Source organism: Anabrus simplex, chromosome 3 (assembly GCF_040414725.1).
Source record: "Anabrus simplex isolate iqAnaSimp1 chromosome 3, ASM4041472v1, whole genome shotgun sequence".
Classification (NCBI taxonomy): domain Eukaryota; kingdom Metazoa; phylum Arthropoda; class Insecta; order Orthoptera; family Tettigoniidae; genus Anabrus; species Anabrus simplex.
In genome coordinates this window covers 157,321,480-157,336,368 of record NC_090267.1, presented here as the reverse complement: position 1 = coordinate 157,336,368, position 14,889 = coordinate 157,321,480, and the positions used below count along the sequence as shown (strand labels likewise).

Genomic DNA, 14,889 nt, shown 5'->3' with positions numbered 1-14,889 from the left:
TTACTATTATTAAAACTATACCTCGAAAATTGTCAATGTCACTAATCTTACATTTACATTTTATTCATTTGACTTAATATAACATTTGAGGGTACTTCTTGGAGTAAATTATTCTGATTGTAGATAAAAGTTCCAACACATTCTTTTGAATACCTTTAGGTTGCTTATGTCTCTAATTTCAGCCGGGAGGGAATTCCAGGAACGTATGGTCCCAAAATGTACACGATTTCACCTGTCATTAAAACTGTTACCAACCAGCCTTGCGACCCCCAAAACTGTGGATTCAATACCAATGTCGGTCATTGTAGACTATTTACTTTTCACTCTATCACAACCCCCGTCCTAATGGAGGCTAAACGTGGATTTAGAATGTATCTATTGCATCACAATATATCTCCGCGGCATATGAACAATGGATTCGACATTAATATCATGTTATCCTCTCCCATTCCTCACCACTAGCGAGGATAGGAATTTCTCACCTCCATAGTATTTCTTCTTTTTTCCTGCTAGTAAGTCATAACTTATATGTATCAAGTTTGGTTGAGAGCTATACTGGAGCATATATATATCCGTAATCTTGATCATTTTGGGTTTTTCTGTCTGATCACTTCTCACTCCCAACGCCGATGGGATTGTACTTGGACTTGCACGACATCCAGAATCACTGTGTTCATCCCAACGACCACGATAAATCTGGGTTCGAAAATAATATTCGTCTTTTTCGATTATTTTTACGTTTCATCCCTTTCCCATCCCCACATATAGGGGTGTTTCACATCCATACGACATTTTTATAGATATGGAAATCTCCAACTCCCCCTTTGCCAAGTGATTTTAAAGATATGACTGACCGTGAAACCCGAAGCTTATCTCTGCCAGTCTACAAACAATGCCTTTACCGATTACAAAAAATATACACCGCCCATAGTAATTCACGAAAGCTCTCTATGAATTCGCTGTTTCCGTTTGAGAAGTTCAGGAACCCTATAATAATTCAACTAAGGATTTTCTTTACTTATCATGATATATGTCGTAACTACACTGTAACAATAGCTAATTTAGTCTTCATTCACTATTTGCCACTTGGTAAAAATATTCTCCCTCGAGCCAACTGACTTACGAAATTTTACAAGTTCATTCTAGCCCACTTGAAGCCCTCTTCTTGATGTTGCCTGGCGCAGGTCGACGCACTCGGACCACGGAATAGTAAGTGAACTTGCTGTCTGAGGAGGGGTATTTAAAGCCTTTCTAGGGACGCTTTACTTGGCGTGATGTATTTTGGTGTAATCATATTATTGGATGACCACTGGACTGATTTCTTCGAGACTCACCCCAAAACTTCCACCTAATTTTCCAGTCAAGATGGTATTGTTTGTTAATTTGTCCCGTTACTTTAAGGGGCGTAATTAATTAATTTCGTGCATTAGGTTTGCCGCACATTTTTTACTGTATGTCCATGATACGTGTTTCCTTCATGGCCAACATGGATGCCAACTTTCTCCAGGCCTATTTAAATACATTTCCACCCTGTAGACTTAAGCTTCATAAAATATTTCTTAAAATTCTTAATTACTTATTTCTTTGTTAATGATAGTGCCGAAATCTCTCGCAATGAGGGTTATTATCTAGAATTTCATTATTAATTACCCGACGTCTGCCGAGAGGTTCCGACCTCGTTCGAATGTTTGGCGGCTCGTTCCCCACTGTGAGTTTTCATGACACAGAACGTGAGATGAGCTTGCAATAAAGAACTACGGTTGCCCTCGTACTTGCATCTTGTAGTTGCAATATTTAGCAAGGTAGAATTATGCGTTCAGTGCCAAGTTTGGTTGAAATTGCTCCAGTGATTTAGGTGATGTTGAAATTATACTCGTTGCGTACTTATATTATATTATATTATATTATATTATATTATATTATATTATATTATATTATATTATATTATATTATATTATATTATATTATATTATATTATATTACATTATATTATATTATATTTTAAATGTTAAATTAAGTTGTACAGAATATAGTGCATCAAAATCAGCTTGCATTAATATCTTGTGTGTCTACCACCTCGTGCCATTTTAAGTGCTTTAACTCGATCGGTCAATGACTCGATACGTTTTTAGAAATAAAATATACATCAGTTAGTTACAAAAATTGATACAGGATGGCACTTACATACTTGGAAGTTTCACTTCACTCCACCAGTTGTCTCTAGTTTGTCTTCCCTCCAATTTTCTGTCAGTTGTTGCTTGTTAAGCTGAATTGATTGCATAAAGAATTGTGTGAAAACCTAATTCCGTAAGTATCCAGACAGTTTTTATATTATTTACTTATTGAGCTATTTAAATCATAAATAACCATGACTTTGTGTTTCCATGGTTATTTATAAAAATATTTGTTTTCACAGGTTATAGGAAAGAGAAAAGGCTTTTCTCCAAGGCACCAAGGGATGGTTTTGGGACTCAAAACAGAACGATTATCGAATAGGGGTTGCTAGGAAATTATCAATTGACCACAGAACTTCGGGAATATATTCAAGAAACAATCTGAAAATGGAAAGTCAAGTTCGATTTACAAATGTGATTGGAAGAAAATCCCCAGTCCCAGATTGTGCAGGGCAATGAAAATGATGGCAAAGCAAGACAGAAAACTGAGTTCAAGGCAGATCGCTTTTAAGATTGAGCAGGAGTTTGGGACCTCAACTTCCCATCAAACAGTGCTAAGACGCCTTTCTGGACTCAACCTGAAGAAAAAAAACCTGCAAAGAAAGCTTTCCTAACACAAAAGCATGTTGAAGAAAGAAAAAGGTTTGTTGATCTGTATCAACACTGGACATCTGAGGACTGGAAGAGAGTGATTTTTCGGATGAGAAGGAATTTAATGTGTATAGCAGTGACAGTTGTTTGAAACTGTGGATAGAGCCAGGATAGTAATTAAAGAAAGATTGTGTAATGGAAACGAAGAAGTTCAGTGAAAGTGTAATGCTGTGGGGAGCAATTACTGCTAAAAGAGTGGGAAGAATTAAGGTTTGGGCAGGTTCAATTACAGGGTTAAAATACTGTTATATCCTTAAAAATGAGGTATTAAGTACAGAAAGGGGTCATTTCAGTGGAGAAAATCATGGGCCTTTCATTTTCCAAGATGACAATGCTAGCCGTCACCGTGCCAGGGTTGTCAAGGAGTGTTGCGCCGATCTGGGTATTCAGCTGTTATGGTGGCCCCAAATTCTCTCGACATGAAACCTATTGATAATTTGTGACTAATTATGTCTCAAAAACAAAGTAAATATTGTTTTACAAATAGAGTAAAGTTAATTGAGAAAATTGTTCACGTCTAGCACCATGGAATTCCACGTGATACATGTGAAAAACTTGTTGAGTCAATGAAATATGGAGTTCAGGCCCTTAAAAAGGCACGAGGTGGACATAAAAAGTACTCATGTAAGTTGATTTTGATGTAATATGTTCTGTACAACTTAATTTAACTATTAAACTAAAACAGTTTAGAGAACAAATGAAATATAGCCTCTTTGTTGTTGTTTTAAAGTGCATTAAGTAAAATTTGTAGTTGGGGATAATTTTTTGGAACGAACTGTATGATATAGACATAACTCGTGTCACTCCACTGTTTATATTCTACATTCTTCACAGTTTCTTAAATATTTATTCACATCTAATGCTAAGCTACATTCTTAAAACATGGCAAACCAATCACCAAGGTTGTCCTATGACATGAAGGTACATTTCGATCACGGCATGTTTGATTGCTACTGAATTTCCAAATAACAGGCACGGTCGCGTAACTCATAGAAAGAAAGTGACTTCATAAAACATGGCGGCGTATTCCCATCCTCCTGTACACAGCATTTCTCGCCGGACTATCATGATACAGCACAAGTCGCTGTCCTCTAACGACAATCTGTCCATCATGTCTATCCAATCTTGGTGCGGGTTTGCAATTAAATTAATTACATAAAATTACTCATCATAAAAATCGGCCAATCGGATTTCGTTCAAACCACTTCCCAAAACCGTATCAGGAGTAATAAGTACAAAATGTGAAAATTTCAGTGAAAAGGGTCCAGTAGTTTTGGAGTCCATGCGAGACAAACAAACAAACAAACAAACAAATAAACAAACAAACAAACAAACAAACAAACACATAGTTTCACTTTTATGTATATAGATAGACAGATAAATAGTCCACTTATAAAGACCACATTTTGTTTATTAATGATATTGAAATTAGGGCCAGTGCAGACAGCTGATTACTATTAAATAGGCATATTCAAATGGAAATGCTACCACAACAGAACGATAACTGGACAGGTAACAATGATCATTGCATAATGTATTCCACAAGCCAAGAGTTTCCATCGATGGAAAGTGTAACGTAAAATTAAGAACAATAACCAATTCTCTTATGATAACAATAATTAACGAGGTAACGTAACTTAATTAATTAATCAATGGAAATTGCAATGTAGTAATTTGAGATCTGTTGAGTTAGCTGAAACAAGTTTAAAAACCATTTGAATTCATGGCATATGGCCTAATATAAATTCTCAGTGTAACGAGCAATTGTTACAGCGTAATTTTAAAATCGAAGATTAAACTGACCTTTCGGATGAAATATTTAATGTCAGAGATTTTGTTAACACATGACTATTTCAAAAACTGTTGATGGTGTTATAGACATCCGAGTTATGATTTGTGATAAAATCAGGTCAGTGAAGTGTCCAAAGTTCGAGTCAAAAATACGGGACAAGTCTTATGCATAGTTCAAGGAATATGCATTTGAAAAAGTTAAGTGATATGAGAAATGCAGGATGAAATAAGAATGAACCTCACATTTAAAAAATGATATCACTCACAAATAATTTTTGTGAATTAGTCAATTAATTTAAATAAATATACATTAATCACAACAGTATTTCAGTCATTTTTAAAATGCAATCATCGATTGATGATGCTGCTGGTATTGTAGTCCAGTTTCAACGTAGCTCATTATTGGTTAGTTAAGGAATTAATTCATCTTTCCATTTTTGTGTTATTTTACTATCAATTATATAATTTTATAATTAAATAAACGTTTGGATGATTATCTGGTTTCAAGTTCATGTAATGCAGATTTAGTCAATTATTGTATCTCAGGTCATCTTTTCCGTTCCAACTGTTATTGTTGTTGTAAACCTTTGTAATAGATCTTTTGGTTTTATTATGTTGTAACTTCCTTAAACATTTCGTTAACTCCGTTTTTAATCTTTATATAAATTTCTTCTGTTTCCGTCAGCAAATAAATATTTAAATCAGACCATTCGGTTTCGTTATGTGGCTTAACGGTAGTTAGGTGCCATTATGTACCTATTTTGACGTATGGATGGTCCACGTCCTGGGAGAAGGGGACCTTTGTAAGTATTTAAAAGAGCGTCGAGGCATGAACCACGAACCCATATTTCTCATGAGAAGTAAGTACAACCTTTTCGTGATAGTTTTAGTGTTAGTACCTAAAGGAGGTCACTACATGTAATTAGGTGTTCATATGAGGAAATATCATCTTTGGGGTAATCACATTAATGAGGTCGAAAATAAAGATTACAGATCTCTTCACATAGTTGTGAGAGTATTTGTAGGTTTTACTGAGGATGTAGGAGAAAGAGCCTATTAGTCTCTGGTAAGGCCCCATTTAGAATATGGTTCCAGTGTTTGAACCCACACCAGAATTATTTGATACATGGACTGGTAAAGATCCAAAGGAAAGCAGCATAATTTATTCTGGGTAATATCAGTATTACAAAAATGGTACAAACATTTGCCTGGGAAGACTTCCTAGTAAGAAGACAAGATACTCATCTAAGCGGTATGTTCCGTGCTGGCAGTGGCATGGAATGGCATTCGTTAACGAATCTGCTGGAGTGGACCTATTAAAGGCAGGAAATACGAATATAAAACTGGAACTTGCTGGATAATTATATAGGAAGCCTATGCATATAACTCTCTGTCTTCTACCATTCAGCTTAAGTTTTATCCAAACTGCTCCCTTCATATCATCTGATAAATCTTCAGTCTGATTACTAACATACTCCTTTATTAGAAGTGACACTTCCCCAGGGTTTCTGTCTCATGAACCTCTCTTTCTTTTCATTACACTCTAGTCTCATACCTCTTCTACGATAGCGTCTTCCCTTCGGGTAACCATGTTTCTAAGAATGTGGATAACACAATTGTCAACATTTTCGGCTACTTCATCGTTCTCCAGTTTACTTAATAAACCATCTAGGTTAAGATAGCCAACCCTCATTTCCAGTTACTTAGTTTTCCTGTTATCTGCCATTTTTTTCTGTTTTACTTCTTGCACTTTTAAGCTTATCAAGTTGAACTACACTTTCTTAAGCAGAGGTATATACTCCCTCCACCAACTTTTACAGAATACCCCTTATTTAGAACCTTTAGAACCTTTTAGAACCTGTACTCGTTTCTTTTTCTTTGAATAACCTAGTGTATTCCTACTTCCCACCACTGACAGTGTTGTACTAGCCCCAGTCTGCTTTCCAACATCCGGTCATAAGCGTACTATCCTATTTGGCCCCTCGTCACTGATGACACTCTCCTCGGGCTGTGTAGCTGACAGAAATACCGCTGGCACCTGCTCCACTTCTGCCTCTTGCGTGTCAGCAATCCTCATTCCGCCTTGTGGCGTTGTCACTGCTCTGCCTCCCCGAGCCAGCCAACTGTGCTAATGAGTAACTTTTCTTCAACCACACTCCATGATGATCAACATTTTGCTCCTTAAGAAAGCTGTAATACCCTCTTTTCTGGCTTTGCCCCAGTGGAATCGACGAACTTTCATCTCCTTTCTCTCTTCAGATTCCATCTCTCTGTTGATCCATACCTCCGTGCCTTCTGAATTCTTGGCATTAAATAGAATCTGGTAAGCTTTCATACCAGATACCAGTTGCAACTTTATAGCCCTATTTTCCTCATTTCTTCCTATTCTCTCCACAACATCGAAATCAGAGTCAGCGCAGACTCTCATTCCTGCTGTTATCTCTTCCAGCACAAATGATCATAACGAGAGTTTATTCTCTCCCTTCTCATCTCTTCCAGAATAGATGTTCGTAAAGATAGTTTATTATAGCTCTTCTTATCTTATATCTATATATATAAAATTTTGTTTTGTCTGTACATTGCTCAGAATTTAAAAAGGAAAGTATTTCTGTATCAGTCGTGTCCATAGTAACAACAAAATGCGCTTTTTAATTTTCCGTAATTTTTGTCTGTCTGTCTGTCTGTCTGTCTGTCTGTCTGTCTGTCTGTCTGTCTGTCTGTCTGTCTGTCTGTCTGTCTGTCTGTCTGTCTGTCTGTCTGTCTGTCTGTCTGTCTGTACACGCATCACGAGAAAACGGCTGTATAGAATTGAATGAAAATCGGTATGAAAAGTCGGGAAATGAGTCGCTATAATCTAGTCCATAAACAGTTTTATTCACGCTGAGTGAAATGGGAGTTTAGGGGAAGGCTTTAAATGAAATTCTCAAATATTTATGTTATTAGTGGTCGTATCTTAAGGAAAATCGATATACTATATAATCTATATCTATATAATCTTTAATCTACGCTATGAATAATTGTATTCACATGGAGTGAAATGGTAGTTTAGGGGAAGGCCTAAAAGTTAATATACAACCTAAGTTATATAGTATTAAATTTCCGATCATTTATGTTTTATACACCGTTACCATACTGGCTATGATCACAGACATATTCATGAATTTGGCTTTTTGTTTCTAAGTTCATATCAGCTCCGAGTATCGAGAAAATGGGTATAATGAAAATCGATATGTAAGATCTGAGAATAAGGAACTACAGTCTACGCTATAAATAATTTTTTAAGACGCCTTAATATCTCAGAGTTGAAAGAAAACTAAATGTGAAGGTCTACAATATAGAAAACTCATAAAATTGATCAACGATAACATTACATTGACCATTGTTTGTTGTTATGTGCTTTGTGTCTTCTGTTGCCGCTCATCTCCGATAGACAGGATTAGGTACTGCTGCCTACCGAGTACTTTTTGTAAAATGTGCTTTATATCGCACCGACACAGATAGGTTTTATGACGACGATGGGATGGGAAAGGGCCAGGAGTGTGAAGAAAGCGGCCTTGTCCTTAATTAAGGTACAGCCCCAGCCAGCATTTGCTTGGTGTGAAATAGCATCTTCAGGGCTGCCGACAGTGGAGTTCGAATACACCATCTCCCGGTTGCGACCTCGCAGATGTGCGCCCCTAACCGCACGGCTAACTCTCCCAGTCGTACCGAGTGTAACAACTGTCTGAATATTTGTGGGAAGTAGCTGGGGAGTTAGATAACTTTCTTCTTTCCTCTGATTCGTATATTTCCTGACACTACAGGTACGTAACACACTGGTTCATCATAGTATTCCAGCTATTCAATCCCTACTCTGAGGCACTGATTGGAATGAGCAGTGTGCATATTTCACGGAATAATGGCAGAGCAGTGTTCACGGCTGTCTGCGGCCTGGTCAGTGCAGCTCTGGAACTTTGGACTGTTAGATCGGCACCGTAGTACTCTTCGTAGAAAGTGAGAAAATGTGCGTTTTCTTCATTTGATCGAGTATTTTACATCAAAACATTGCTTTTAATCGTTACATTCCTACTGACGTTTTTGTAATGACCTATGTTGACTTCAGCTAGCAAAAATACAAAATCAGTCTATCTGAGAATTACGTAGCGAAGCATTGGTACATCAGCTAGTGCCATATATAATGAGGCAACGATCACGTATGTTGTGTAAGTGCTCTCGTGTACGCTGTTCCAGCACCATGTGATGTCCATTTAACAAGTATATCTACTCTTGCTATTTTTCTAGGCCTTCTCTAATCCCTGCCAGTTCATATTTCAGGCTATTTTTCAGGTCCTGATATCCTTGTTCTGATCCATAATCAACGCCCATGTCATTTTGGCTTGCCGCACCTCCTTTATCATATCCTTAGTTCTTCCTATATTTTCCCAATTCAGGGCTCCAGGATTAATCTCCACTCTTCCAATCATCAATAGCACCTCATCGCCAACAACAGCGTTTCATGGTAGTTAATATAATTTTTCCTTCCACGTACCTTTAAGCGGTTATTCCATCGGCCGATAACTGCCCTGTAGAGTTCCACTGCTATTTTCATTTTACTTATACTCAGGACCTCGCCCTCCACCCCCACCCAGCGCGCACGCACGCACGCACGCACGCACACGTCTACTTCTTCGTCTGCAATGTTCCAATCGTTTGGCTCTGTTTTAGTAAGCTATGCTCCTGAATACTCCGTTGTTCTCTGATGCAATGCAACTTTCTCTCAACAAAGCGTAGTGCAATAATTATTCCATCTCCCAGTGGTTGCTTCTCTATCATCAGTTAACGATCGCATATCATCATAAACCACTCAAATCCGCAATATGATTTCGCGGAATTCTTTTCAGTTCGTTAAACGTTCGTTATATTCATTCCCGTTTTGATATTCCTATATCTCGTCATATATATTTTAGATGAAATGTGTTTTGTCTGCCCTGCAACTTCGCTGTATCTCACGGCTCAGCGTCTTGTACTTGACTTCTGTACCGATGACTTGTACGGCACTTTCCTTCAGGTCACTTTTCTCCTTAACCAATTCAATGACGATGATGATGATGATGATGAGGTTTCTGGCTTAAAGGGGCCTAAGATCGAGGTCATTTGCCCTAACCAATTGAACAGTGGCATCCGATAACCAAGAATGCTCCTTTTTACCCTGTATCCATTGTGGTCTTGGAAGGCATGATGTGATACTAGACTTCATGTTGTCCCTCCTGATGCTTTTATGCACTGTAGAAACACTTTAAGGGACATTTTGTCCGTACGTGTTGTCCACTATTTTCTCTTTATTAATGTACTTCAAGCTTAATGCTATATTTCATAGCTAGCATAATGTGGCCTGTATTGCAGTCCGCGTCAGGGAAGATTTTGTAGTCCAGCAGAGAAGTCTTGAATTGAGGGGTGCATCCAGTGAAGTGATTATAAGCACATCGAGTGATTTGGCCGTGCTTTTAGGGGCGTGCGGCTGTGAGCTTGCATTCGGGAGATAGTGGGCTTGAACCTCAATGACGGAAACCCTGAATATGGTTTTCCGTGGTTTCCCATTTTCACACGAGGCAAATTCTGGGGCTGTACCTCAATTAAGTCCACATCCGCTTCTTTTCCACCCTAACCCTTTCCTGTTCTCTCGTTAGTGCAATATAAAGTGAATTGTAGAAACAAATTAAATAAATATTAGCACATTATTCTGATAAACGCTCTTTCCTATCATTTCCTGTGCCTAAGCCATATGAACCATGAAGATACCTAACGTACGTATCTTGAGTTTGTTTCGAATTTTAGCATTGGAATCTTTCTGAATTAATATCTCTCCGTTAGGTCTTCTGTTCACAGTATGTTCTAACTGATCACAGAAATCTTGGACGTCCTTGCTCCATAAGTAACGGCATATACGTGGATTGTGTAACGTTTGTAAGGACAGGCGTTTAATTTGATATAGATTATTTTGTTAGATATGAATTCGTACCCCACAATGGTATTATTCCAGTTCTTGGAGGGTACAGTTGCTTCACCATTAAAACTCTCATTTTCATATAGTGAGCTGTACACAGTGTTCCCTGCATTACTTGTAAGGTGTCTATAACCCTTCTATTGAGACTTTCTGTGTCCTACAGGATCCAACACAATTCGTTTATTTCATTGTCTATGACTGTACATGTTGCCGATTGTATTATACAGCGTGAATTCCATCTTGCAGTCTTCCTTGTGGGGCGTAAGGATGGTGCTATCTTTGGGATTAGATGAACTCAACTTCAAACTCCGTTACTTTTGAAAGTCAGGCAAGAAATGACAGGTCAACGGACTCGTTACCTAGGTAGTTTCCCCGTTTCGTTTCTATATGTATGTTCAGTCGTTACTCACCACCTACAATAAAATAATAAAGGGCAATAGCCCACTAATACACTTGCAGTCATTTAGTTGCAACCCACTTTTTAAGTAATAAAAATATCTAATAATAATAATAATAATAATAATAATAATAATAATAATAATAATAATTTTGTGGGGCTATTTCTAGCCGGGTGCAGCCCTTGTAAGGCAGACCTTCCGATGATGGTGGGCGGCATCTACCATTTGTAGGTAACTGCGTGTTATTGTAGTGGAGGATCGTGTTATGTGTGGTGTGTGAGTTGCAGGGATGTTGGAGACAGCACAAACACCCAGCCTCCGAACCAATGGAATTAACCAATGAAGGTTAAAATCCCCGACCCGGCCGGGAATCGAAGCTGGGACCCTCTGAACCGAAGTCCAGTACGCTGACCATTCAGGCAACGAGTCGTACATAAAAATATCTAGCAATAATGGAATAAGATCAGTTACAGTCCACACTTAAGTAACACTTACTACTAACACATTTGTAGTCCCTCAGTTTCATCACACTTTTCACTATTAAGCGTGTCTGGAATTTATCAATAACATCATAACATCTTCCGATTGCATTCAAATTGGTTTAATGTCATTTGGGTAAATTTTGCATCAAAGTTTACCTCCCGCTGGGTCAATGACGGTAGTGTATTACAACTAATACTCCTAGTAAGGAAACTGATAAGTGTATGTTACGAGTTTACAAAAAAAAGGAAATTAGCGTTATATATTTAATAACTGGCATAACTATAGGTGTATACATTAGTAGGCTACTTACTGCGCATGTAGTTTTTTCTTCTGTAATTTCCATACATGTATAGTATTCCTTTGCGTACGGGCTTTGGTAAAACTTCTTGCAATCATCGCCAGTCTTCAGCGTCACATTCATCTTATGTATTTCCGCAGATTGTATGACCTGTAAATGTTAAAAGATTTACTGCATACAAATATCAAACCCATGCATCAACATGTAAATGCTTTGTCTGTCCAAACAACTGCTGCCCATCCAAATTGCCTCCAGTTAGTAGAGTACAACGTGATCAGTATGATAACATCCTTAGCCGTATTACTTGGCTCTCTCGACCGGAGCCTCAGCTTCTCGTAATATCCAGCCCCTTAATTGGCCTCACGAGGCTGAGTGAACCCTATTCCAGCCCTCAGTTCAGAACTAAAATTTCTGCAGTGACCAGGAATCAAACACGCGAACTCCGAGTTGAGTGCAAGCACGTTGCCGCCTCGCTTTGGTCTGGCGATATTCGATAGAGGGTTACAAGATAGCCTTGTTCAAGACCGTACTGACGTATATCCATATATGAGTGCCGAACATCCTGTAATATTATACTGTCTCCTAAAATAATGAATGCAGTGTGATTCATAGCTGCAAGACTTTGGAGACCCAACAATGACTAGAAAGGTAGAAAAACATAATTTTTCAAAAACCATTTTCTGAAAACGATAGTAAAAGCGTGAAGTACGTTTATAATCTCTCTGAGCGCTTTCCGAAAAAGATTAGCGTTCAGAAAGGTTTCACTATGAAGCCAGTGTTCTTCTTCCTTTACTTGTTATCGACGCTACTTCACATGGCCGACATCATAGCGTTGCATAAATCATGCTGCCTGCAACCATCACCAAAATCAGATCTGTAATAGTGCACACAAAATTGGAGAGGTGGCCTCTACCAAATTCTCCAACATCTAAATGCCTATACTAGACTTAACTAAAGTTGGCGTCTGACAGGTAATGTTGGGGGGAGGAGCACTGCACGTGCCATTTCACGATGTTGCCACATTCCAGCATTCCTTTCCACATACTCTTACCCCTCGCTTCCGGCTCATTTGTTCCCACCTTCATTCTGACCGCTGTGATCTGCTGTAGACTACCTGGCCAGGCGGTGTCGTCCCATTTGCGATCACTCTTATACAAACAATCAGGTTCTTATCAGTGACAGTGACAGGTTTGGCAACTCCCAGCAAGACGAGCTGCCGTGAAGTTTTATCTCCATGGCAACCGCAGTCGCCCCACCCTCGTTTCTATGGCAACCACACAGCCACTCCCTTCATTCCGCCTCGGCAGGCAGTAAACGGACCTCCCTCTAAGAAATGTCAGACACCAACTCTTATTATTAGCAGTATAGAAAGCAGCCCCAGCTCATTTATCGGGGAGCACAATCGCCACGACCTTGTAAAAGGTAACGGCAATATTGATAGTTACTAGAATCTAATCCAAAACGCGATGGCAATAATGATTATGAAGGTGAAGAATTCTATTCAGTAATAGGGTTATAAGGCAAACGATCATTTTATACCCCTTTGACCAAACGACGGCTACGCTGTGAGATATGCATCGATATTGAGGGGTACGATCTGGTAGTCGTGCTCTGGCCGCGCTGCGAGAAGGATCTTTAGTGGCGAACCCAGAGAAGTTGATTGTTGTGCAGCATTGTATAGCCAGTGATAGCCAGTGCTAACCGATTGACATAATATAGTTCTTGCTTTCATTAGTAATCGATATTACATTCTTATCACTTCAGTGCTGTTACCGGTACTGTACGTTGACCCTTGTGCTGGGTTAGCTATACCTTGCCCTGCAGATCACGAAATGCGAAAGAATGTAAATGCGGTATTAACCGGTAAAAACAGTACCACGCTGTAATTTATGCCAATCATCGTTATGACGAAAGTTAACCGAACAATAATACGGTCGGTGGCATGGTACGGTGTCGTGACAGACAGGATTAGAGCTTATAGGTGAGCTCTCAGGAAAAGTCAGATTGGTTGGAAGGTTGTTTGGATCGTTCCCGAGCGGTTGGAACGTATAGGTTGGGAAGTTTCAACTAAGGTGCAGATCAGGAGGAAGACGAAGTGGATTCCCACGAAGTTAATATATTCTGATACTGAAGGTTGACTACAATATGTACACTATGTACAATATAAAATAAAGACTTAATGTTGGCAAGTCTTGAGCGGGAATTCTGTCTACTAGTCGTCCGTTGAAGTATATAATAATTATTATTATTACTGATTGCGTAATCGTCCTACCGACCGGCAGGGATTCTACTGACAACTGGTCCGCGAAGTGAATAGTAGAAGCCCTGAATAATGGCTTCCTTGCCTTTATATAGCCTCCGGGGCCAACGCCCAATGTTCTCGAAGCTTGTCGTAACCTGCGTACGTGACTGCCTCACTTTCCGTGATTCTGGCCAATCAGTGGCCTGTATCCAAGAGACCCTTCTAGTATATTCTTACTGCGTCTATGCGGTTGAACCATGCCCTGGTCAACATGAGTCACTTCCTGTATGACAAACTTCTCTGTTACTCAAGATTTCCTACATGCAAGAAACATGATTTCCACTCTTAACTGACTATTCAATTCCATGAATATAATAATTTTACATCTTTTAATTATTATCAGGTACGCCTATTAGGCATGCCTATACCTGACTCCTAGCCTCTATTACAGGCTGGTCCCAATACGTCAGGTACAGCCATTCCTCCTACGTTCCCTGGGTTCGATCCTCGGAGGGAATAGCAGTCCTGGGTTCAAGTCCCTGGGAGGACACGACAACGGTACGAAGTGCTGACCGTGACAATTTTGACACTTGCTATGTTATGTTCGTCTACCGGGTTTTCTCTTCTTGATAACGTACTAAATAACACGATTCACCAACAGCTGAGATTTGCACCTAAACAAACGGAAAGGCATTTGCAGTCGAAGGACCATATCCACCGGAGTGTGGGAGCTGAAGGGGTGAGGGGGTGGAGCTGGAGCACCAGGTTGTCGACCGCAGTACTAACAATATATTTTCATAGTCCATGAGAACGCTTCCGAGAAAGTCTGAATAATTACGTGGTTAAAGCCATAGATATGAGAAGCTGTG

The 14,889-nt window shown here is 39.1% G+C and overlaps 1 protein-coding gene across 1 annotated transcript in view; it reads right to left on the bottom strand.

Moving 5' to 3' along the window:
* The window catches only part of LOC136867132 (trypsin-5), a 130,812-nt gene that overhangs the window by 24,814 nt on the left and 91,109 nt on the right, over nt 1-14,889 (bottom strand). The window contains exon 6 of the mRNA XM_068227027.1: nt 11,791-11,928. Coding sequence (XP_068083128.1) covers nt 11,791-11,928 — 138 coding nt within the window. The remainder of the gene's footprint in view (nt 1-11,790; nt 11,929-14,889) is intronic.